Source organism: Melanotaenia boesemani, chromosome 5, assembly GCF_017639745.1.
Source record: "Melanotaenia boesemani isolate fMelBoe1 chromosome 5, fMelBoe1.pri, whole genome shotgun sequence".
Taxonomy (NCBI): Eukaryota; Metazoa; Chordata; class Actinopteri; order Atheriniformes; family Melanotaeniidae; genus Melanotaenia; species Melanotaenia boesemani.
This window is the reverse complement of record NC_055686.1, coordinates 30,207,622-30,216,987: the sequence shown is the minus strand read 5'-3', so window position 1 is coordinate 30,216,987 and position 9,366 is coordinate 30,207,622. Positions and strand designations below refer to the sequence as shown.

General features: G+C 43.0%; 2 protein-coding genes across 3 annotated transcripts; one reads left to right on the top strand and one right to left on the bottom strand.

The window, feature by feature from the left end:
- On the bottom strand, positions 1-2,505 carry zgc:112271 (uncharacterized protein LOC553698 homolog). 2 transcript variants are annotated; one of them, XM_041986562.1, is made up of 4 exons: positions 2,415-2,505; positions 2,172-2,236; positions 1,253-1,350; positions 1-193 (listed from the first exon to the last, which is right to left on the bottom strand). In XM_041986562.1, exons 2-4 carry the CDS (start codon positions 2,232-2,234, stop codon positions 94-96), a joined length of 261 nt encoding a protein of 86 aa, XP_041842496.1. In that variant the 5' UTR covers positions 2,235-2,236; positions 2,415-2,505; the 3' UTR covers positions 1-93. The 2 variants fall into 2 exon arrangements, with proteins under 2 accessions (XP_041842496.1, XP_041842497.1); XM_041986563.1 differs by having other exon boundaries at positions 2,431-2,491.
- Positions 2,506-3,060: 555 nt separating this feature from the next.
- On the top strand, positions 3,061-7,096 carry slx1b (SLX1 homolog B, structure-specific endonuclease subunit). Its single transcript, XM_041986553.1, has 5 exons — positions 3,061-3,233; positions 3,326-3,377; positions 4,450-4,764; positions 6,483-6,698; positions 6,782-7,096. Exons 1-5 carry the CDS (start codon positions 3,061-3,063, stop codon positions 6,809-6,811), a joined length of 786 nt encoding a protein of 261 aa, XP_041842487.1. The 3' UTR covers positions 6,812-7,096.
- The last annotated feature ends 2,270 nt before the right edge of the window (positions 7,097-9,366 follow it).

Genomic DNA, 9,366 nt, shown 5'->3' with positions numbered 1-9,366 from the left:
CAGCATGAAGATGTTTTTATTGTACAGCAGACTAGCATGACTCCGTTTCCTCATGTAGGGAAAATAACATCGGAGACATCAGGAATGTTGGGATCATGGCGACCTCTGCTTCTCCCACTGCTCCGGTGTGAGCGTCTTCTGTTCGAAGGCGTGGATTTCCTTCAGCTCCTCGGCCAGACACGCGTTCACCATCCTGCCAACACAAGCACGCAGGCTTCATTCACACAGAGACAAAGTAAAGATGATGATGATGATGAGAGCAGGAAGAGTTTTCTAGACTCACCTGATTTTCTAGACTCTTTCTAGGAAGGGTCTAGAAAACAGCTGAGATGAAAAATGTTTTAATAATTGCAAGAAAGCAAAAACTAACTGTTTATTTAAGAAAGCTGATATTAATGACATCATAGCCATTTTAATGGTGGTCTAGGAGCCAATCAGCAGACAGCGTGACAGTGACATCATCAGAAATTAGCTGTCAAAGTAAAACCAGGGCCGTGAGAAAGGCTGAAGGCTTCCAGATCTCTGTCTGCTGCAGATGGGCAGCTATCATTGATTTCCAGTACACCAAACCAGACTGCGAAGAAGTGACCAAGTCCATCCTGGAGTCAGTGATCCTACCGAGTCAGCGTCCACGTCTGTCTTCTGCAGACCATGAGGTGGATCCCAGATTCACTGACGCAGCCATGGAACAGTTGATGCTGTCTACTTAAAAATAATCTGATCTGATTAATCCGATAAAGTATCATTTTATTTAATTTTACTTCACCAGCAGCAACTAGTTACGAAGAAATAAATCATATCATATTTTAGTGTTCTGGGTTAATACAACCACAAGGACTCATGGGAGTTTGTTATTGGTAAAAACAGAACTATCGTGTGGCGTCAGCGGCTATAAATCTACAAGGTGTTAGATAAACGGCTGAACTCACTGTTATGTTCATGTTAGGTTGTTTTTTTTACGTCCAGATTTATGTTGGGGCTGCGAGTCTGAGGGGCTGGACGCAGGAGGACGTTTCCACCAGTGAAACCTGTGCCAGTCAGTACATTATGTGAACCTGGAATAACGGTTGCAACTCGATGGCTAACAGGAAAAGCTTTGCAGACAGCAGTGGATCACTTTAATGTGCAGATGTCTGCAGAAAGTAACTCAGCTGCAGGGGGTGGAGCTTAATGCAGCAATAAAGGAGAGAATCCTGGAGAAACTTAACCTGACTGGTCTGAACCAGGCCAGCTGCACAGGATAAATGTATACCTGTGTCTCTGTAACAGAGGCTTCCCCTCAAACTGGGACGACACCACCAGGACTTTGAAGCTGGTAGCACATCTGTTGGGTGATGTGTCCTCCACGTCCTGGAAAACATGAGGAATGCTGATATTATCTGGGATCCGACAGCCAAACATTACGCAAGGTGAGCAGACATCAGTCACACAGTAAAATAAGGCTGAGCAGCAGCCTCCTGGTAGAGGTCTGGAAGCTGGGCTTGTTTAGGCCAATAGAAGGTCAACTGGACAATGGAAGATGGAGAAACGTTGCTGGTCTGATGAGTCTCCATTTCAGCTCCACATTCAGATGCTAGGCTCAGAATCTGCTGGAAACATCATGAAAACATGGATCCATCCATCTTCTTGGTCCACTTTGGGCCTCTTAGTACCAACGTAGTCTGGTTTAACCAGCACAGCCTACCTGAGTATTGTTGCTGACCATGTCCATCCCTTTATGACCACAGTGGAGCATCTTCTGATGCTACTTCCAGCAAGATAATACACCATGTCACAAAGCTCAGCTCATCTCCAGCTGTCCGTTTTGTAGCGTTACAGGTTTGTGGAAATAACATTAAATATCAGTTTTCAACTTTCAGTGAATATTACATAACCACCCATATCCAAGTAAGACTAAACCAATTTATGTTTATTTTATTTATTTAAACACTAACTGATTAAATGAATTAAACTAGCCAACAGAAACACAGCGTGCTATCAGGTGAAGACTAGCACAAGCCTTCTGGAAAATAAATCAGCCCAAATGCTTCAATCTGTGGCTCCTCTGCAGATACTCAACCAGATATTAACTGCAAGACAACTGGATGGAGTCTGGAACATCATGTTTCCACTCAGTTTTATATATTAACACGTGTGTGCTAATGCAGTACAAGCATCAGAAACCCACTTACCACGTGCACTGCCGCGAGCTCCTTTGTAAGCTTATCCTTGATGTGATCCGCTGTTATTGCCATGTCTGCTTAAACAAATAAGACAATTAATTCATAATTTCTTTTACCGAAATTACCCAACTAATTAATTATTCTCTGCGTTATAATTCAGACAGACAGGCTGACACGGGTAACCCTGCAGTATCCGACAGTTTTATGTTTCGTCTGGTAAAAACCACTTGATAATTAGAAGTGTATTATTACCAAAAGGGTACAGTACTTTCAGATATTCTGCTGATTTTAGCCACTTTCCGGGATACCTGGATTGTTGCTGACGTGTGAACTGACCGAAAATCTGTCCAATTGAATCGTAGCTATTGACAGATGTGGCCAATCAATGTTCTCCAATTCGCGGCGTGAACAGGACCCAGTTTTTAAAGTAGCGAATCATAATATTAGAAGTCCATTTCGAAAGACAAACTAAAAAAAAGAATTAAATACTGTCACGTTTAATATTGTTTTCTTAAAATAAAACCATAGACATATGAACTTTAATTAACTATGATCGAATGTATGACCATTGCCCCATTATTTACAGAGAGACATATTGTGTTCATTTGAAACTTCATTGATCAGGCAGCTTTTTGGACTACTAAAACAGCCGCTGTATCGCTGTTAGGGCAAATAAACGGGGATATTTTTAATGACAACATTTATGGCGTTTGCTTTCGGGAAATAATTATTTAAGCTAAATTATATGCGTTAATTTTAACCTTTTCTGTCTGTACGTGTCCTAACGAGCTAATCTTTGCCGAGTATGTTTTAATTAACGCATCCGAGTGTCATGGATGCTCCAGCTCAGGCAGAAAAATACATGTTTGAGTGATAACTCAGATTGTTTTCTTTCACGATGGTAGTAGAGGTAGAAAGCTTCTTTGGTGTGTACATGCTGTACTGCACTAATCCAAAATACAAGGGTCGTATCTACATCGGCTTCACTGTGAACCCTGAGCGGCGGATCGGACAACACAACGCCGGACGGCACCGAGGCGGAGCGAAGAGGACCAGTGGAAGAGGACCGTGGTATGACCTGAGGCTGCTGTCTTGTTTGTTCTTTTACTGAACGATGCTGTCACATTTATCTGAATCTGAATGTGTCCCTCTGGTCTGTCCAGGGAGATGGTCCTCATTATCCATGGCTTTCCATCAGATATTGCTGCACTGAGGGTGGGTATGAGATGCTGAGCTGACAGTATTTTATCATTATACGTCTGAAATAAGCCTGAAGGTTAAAAAGTCATTATAATCTGGGATGTAAAATCCCCCTAAAAACAGGTAGCTGGAACTTGAAAGTCTAAAACCTAGCAGCATCAAAGTTCACAGAGGAGAAACACTGGAAATTTTGGGGCATGAACATCATCTAAGTTACAGAATTACATCTAAATATGCAGTAATAATAAATCCATGAACGCATTTATCTACAGTTGTGCACTGTTGTTTTTTTTTAATAGCTAAACCCTTCCATAGTCTCTAACTCTACTACTCTACTCTAAGTGTCTGCAGGTTATGCAGTGCACTGTACGGTGTGAAGTTAGTCACATCATGGTCACAAATGTGTCCTACATCATTTACAAATGTATTAAAGAATTTATGAACTGTGTGTTTGAATTCTAATAACAAATGTCAGCAATTTTCATATGAAAAACAACACAAACATTAATAATTTACACAGATTTTTACCTTCAACCTCACTGATGTAAATACTTTCATGTCATTTTTTAAACTGAATGCGTGTGCACGCATCGCCTGATGTGCACAGACCAGGTGCACGGATCAGCCTGGGTGTACAAGTGAAGTTCTCAGACTCCTTTCAGCATTGAGACGCTTTACAGTTTGACAAATACAGAGGCGTTTGAGTGCTGGTGAAAAGATAGGCCATTTGAATTTTATCTGTCCGTCCATCCATCCATCCATGAAATACAGCAAATATATATATATATAAAAAAAAATGTATATCAGATTAAAATCCAGATGTGCCAGCTCTCCAGCTGCAACAGACTGGTTTATACTGGGATTAAAAGCTCCAGCTTCTACAGACTGGTTTATAGAAAAAGACCAGTTGGACCAGTTATAATAAAAATAGCTTGGCGTTTCAAGGGTTGATGTGGTCACCGTGGTAACAAGCTTTGGACTGAATTTCTGAATCAGGATTTTAAAGCCGAGTCTCTGATGATGTATTTGATATTTTTAAATGTTCAGTGTAAGTTCTAACTCTGTCTCTCTGGTGTTTCTGTGTCAGTTTGAGTGGGCATGGCAGCATCCTCACTCTTCCAGACGGCTTTCCCACGTCTCCCGGCGTTCCAGGAAAGAGTCCAGCCTTCAGTTCCACTGGCGTGTGGTCTCCAACATGCTGCGAGCGGCGCCGTGGAGCCGGCTGCCGCTGACGGCCCGCTGGCTTAAACAGGAGTACAGGATGGAGTTCGAGCCCAGCCTGCAGCCGCCGCTGCACATCCCCGTGGCGTTCGGCAGCGTGAGGGCCAAAAAGAAGCTGCCGCTGTCCTCTGAGGAGGATGAGGACACGTCCAGGTGTTCTCTCTGCCGAGGGCCGGTGAAGGTGGGTCTCCTGCTTCTTATGGATGTCACTTCTGTTTTTCCATACATTCACCAAGAAAGATGGAACTTCTTCACGATTTAAGGCGTCTGCAAGGTTTAAGTTTCCAACCTGAACGTACTTTTGTATTTCGAACCTGAGGAACAGCAGCCTTTCTGTGGACTCTGCATGTTCTCCCCGTGTATGTGTGGGTTCTCTCTGGGTTCTCCGACTTCCTCCCACCATCCAAACACATGATGTCAGGTTAACTGGTGACTTTAAATTCTCCCTAGGAGTGTGTGTGTGTGTGTGTGTGAATGGTTGTCTGTCTCTTCCTGTGTTGGCTCTGCGACGGACTGGTAATCTGTCCAGGTGAACCTGCCTCTCACCTGATTAAATGATGGAATAGTCTCCAGCTTACCCGCGACCCGTAATGGCGAAAGTGGTACAGATAATGAAAAAACATTTAGGAGGAGCTCTGCAGTCCTACAAAATGACCTCCAACAGTCTCTAATGTTCATGACTCTGTCAGAAACAGTCTCCATGTGGGTGGTATGAAGGCCCCACGTCCACTAGTGGAGCCTGTGCTCATGGCTCAACACCGTCCAACCCGACTGGCATTACCAGAGAACACCAGGATTGGCTGATTGGCCATCGGCTTCCTGGGATCTTTACAGATGAGAGCAGGTTTTCATGGAGACCATGTGACAGATGTGAGAGTGTCTGGAGACGCCGTGGAGAACGTTCTGCTGCCTGCAACACCCTCCAGTAGGACCAGTCTGGCAGTGGGTCAGTCATGGTCTGTCCACCACATCGCCAGAAGTACCCTGACTAACACTGGGTACCGGGATGAGATCCTTAGACCCACTGTCAGACCAGATGCTGCTGCAGTGGGACCTGGTTCCTTCTGATGCTGGACAGTGCTCGGCTCCATGTGGCTGGAGTGAGTCAGCAGTTCCTGCTTGAAGAAGGCATCGATGCTATGGACTGGCCTGCCCGTTCACCAGACCTGAATCCAGAGGTGGGAGGAAATCCCTCAAGAGAACATCCGTGGTCTCATCAGGAGTCCAGACGTTGTAGGGAGTGCATACAGGCCGGTGGAGGCCACACCCACTACTGGACCTCATTCTGAATCAACAGAAGCTGGGTCATACTGGGATCTGATCTTTACACTTTTATTCTAAGTCTGAATCCAGACCTCCATGGTCCACGATTTTCATTTCCATTGATCATTATCTCATTCTGTCCTCAACACATTCTACCATGTCATGATTTTCATGTAGAATATTTCCTTCATCAGGGTCCAACGTGTGTTTTTAAGTCTTACCTTTATTTGTCTGAGCAGATTAGATTTTTTTCTAATTTATAATTTTGGTAAAGAGGAAAAAAATGGTGACACAAACACACGGGTCTATACACGGTGGTGAAATAAAAACACTAAATAAATAAATCAAATGATAAAGAAGTTGTTCAGATGACCAAATTCAACTTGTTTGGATAAAACTCTCCATGTTTGGCTCGATGGAGCCAGAAAGGATCCGTTTACTCTGCTGTGGAGTTTTCCAGCCTAAACGTTCCGCCCTCTTTTCCTCTCATATCTATTCAGTTTATAAATCAGATGGTCAGACCTTGTTTTAATATAAAGTCTTATTGTGGTTCCAGCTTCAGGTTTCAGACGTCCTGGTCTGTGGATTTGCTTGAATTAGAAATGAAGCTGCAGATTTCTGTCCCGTCCTCGCCAGGCGCCGGAGAGGCTGAGCTGCTTCCAGCCGTCCTGTGTAATGAGAGCTCATGTAGGCTGCCTCGCCCGGTTCTTCCTGAAGTCGGAGCCATCGCAGCTGCTGCCGGTGGAGGGCGAGTGTCCGTCCTGCCGCCGCTCGCTCCTCTGGGGGAGCCTCGTCCGCCATAAACATGGCTGCTTCGGAGACCTGGAGGAGATCGCGCCGTCTTCATCCCAGGTATGTGGGACATCTGGAGGACTCGGCTCCAGACGTCTGAGGGACGTTTCTGCTTCACTAACTTGTGGTTTGATCCTCCACAGAAGCACTGGACAGACGAGCTGCAGATATGAAGAAGCCGTAAACGTCTATTTATTTTATTTAGCAGCAAAATGTCAGAAAACCTCCTGATTTCATCATGAAAGCTCCTTTTTAATCACATACAGAATAATTTTGAGTTTAATATTTGTATGGATAAATACTTCCTGTGAAAAATAAATATATTTTTTATAACTGTTTTATTTTCATCTGATTTTAATCTGTGGCTGGAAATATAAATGTTTCCTTCTTTGTTGTTGATGCTGCATGTTTGTAAAAATTCATCATGAAAATTCTTAATTTATTAAAAGTACATGTGAAATATATAAAATTTAATATGATTTTTGCTTTTTAATGTTGCAGAAAACACAGAATAATAGAGACACGACTGGTCATCTTGGGTGGAAGCCTGATGCTCCAGACTCCATCCAGCTGTCTTGTAGTTAACATCTGGTTAAGAAGTCAGACATAACAGCTGCAGCTGGCTTTCACCTGTAGCTGGTTTCATTCATTTCATCAGTTTGCTTCATAATTTATATAGATTTATTTCTTATTGGGTTGTTGTGTAATATTTACTGAAAGGATATAAACATTTTATAGTTTAAATAAAAAGTTTTTATGATTTTTAAGCCAAGCCTAAAAAAAAAACGTTTTTTTTTTTTTTTCCATCATAAGAGGTGACGATAGGGAGGTGTATGCCAGGGGCTGCGGAGTGATCGGGTGGACTGGTCTACCAGTATAACCCACCCAGTTTTTGCTGGTTTTGGATTGTGTTATTTTATCATAAAATAATAATAATAATTAAAGCCGCAAGCGGCATCCATCGGGTCCGAGCGTCCTGGACCCCGCCACCCGATGTTGCCATGACAACAGGTGTTGTAATGCGTGAAGGACCCAACATGTATGAATCCTGTCAAGTTTGGTGCAGTTCCCATGTATTCCTATGGTGATATTAGCAAACCGTGTTTCATGGCGAGAAGGCTTTTTCCGTCGGTTGCCATGGTTACAGGCTTTTTCCTATTAGAAAGATTTAAATAGCGTTTGGTCCCCAATTTGTCAGGAAGGTCCCCAACAAGTTTGGAGTCAATCACACAAATCCCCTCAGACTAGTTCGTTCAAATGGCAGTGAAATCCAAGATGGCAGGCACCCCGTTGCCATGGCAACAGGTGTTCGATTGACTTCTTTGCTGGACTTGGGGTGTTACAGGTATGAATACTGTGAAGTTTGGTGCAGATCCCATGTATTTCTATGGAGATATGAGCAAACCGTGTTTCATGGCGAGAAGGTCATTTTCCGTCGGTTGCCACGGTAACATGCTTTCTGCTATTAGAAAGATTTGAGGAGCGTTTGGTCCCCAACTTGTCAGGAAGCTTCCCACCAAGTTTGAAGTCAGTCGCACGAATCCCCTCAGACTAGTTCGTTCAAATACCATGTGTGTAAAGTGCAAAAAATGGCCGCACACGCCAAGATGGCGGGCACACGGTTTCCGTGGCAACAGGTGTTTCATTGACTTTTTTGGTGGACTTTGGGTGTTACACGTGTGTGCCGAGTTTCGTGTTCCTACGTCGAAGTAGAGTTTTGGGGCCCCATTCATTTGGGCATTTTCATTTTTTCTAGGTGGCGCTGTTGAGCAAATTTTGCATTGAAGTATATGTGGACATTAGAATATCGAATTTTTCACCGGGCTTGATGTGTGTGCCAAATTTCACAACTTTTCACGGGTGTTTAGGGGGGCAAATTTGGGGTCGAAATGCTTAGGAGAAGTATAATAATAAACATTTCAGGAACAATAGGGTCCTTCCATACTTCGTATGGCTCGGACCCTAATAATAAATTACTGCTAAGATAAAATTCTCTAAATAGTCTTTAAGTAAACCATTAAAAAACAAGTTGAGATTCATGGATATAAAGATGATCTGTGAAAAGTTATCCATTTAAAAACTGTAAAACCAGGAACATTTCCCATTAAAATACACCCAGGTCCACCTTCTAGTACTGGGTCGTCCTCTCCATCAGGACCGCCTTCCAAGAAGATGGATGGATCCATGTTTTCATGATGTTTCCAGCAGATTCTGAGCCTAGCATCTGAATGTGGAGCTGAAATGGAGACTCATCAGACCAGCAACATTTCTCCATCTTCTATTATCCTGTGTTGATGAGTGTGTGTGAATTGTAGCCTCAGTTTCCTGTTCTTAGCTGACAGGAGGCACCTGGTGTGCATCCTGGAAATGGTTTCTCCAAAACCTTTTACCAGGTTAATTAATGAAGAAATAGTGAAGGAACAGTTTGTGCTTTTACAGATGAACTTCACACATTATTAAACCTTCTGTGGACTGACTGGAGTTAATTTATTTTCATCCAAACTGTCAAATGACCGGAAGACTGAGAAGTTAAAACTGTCACATGTAAGATTCACATGTCTGCCACCTAGTGGTGGAAAGTGGTAACAGGTTTAAGCTCTCTTACTGGATCTGAAATAAGTTTACATTTCACTGAATCACCTCGAGCCTGAAGTATCATCACACATTTGTTGAGACTTTATTTCAGGTGTATATTTATTATATTTTGTATAACAACACAGTTTTACTT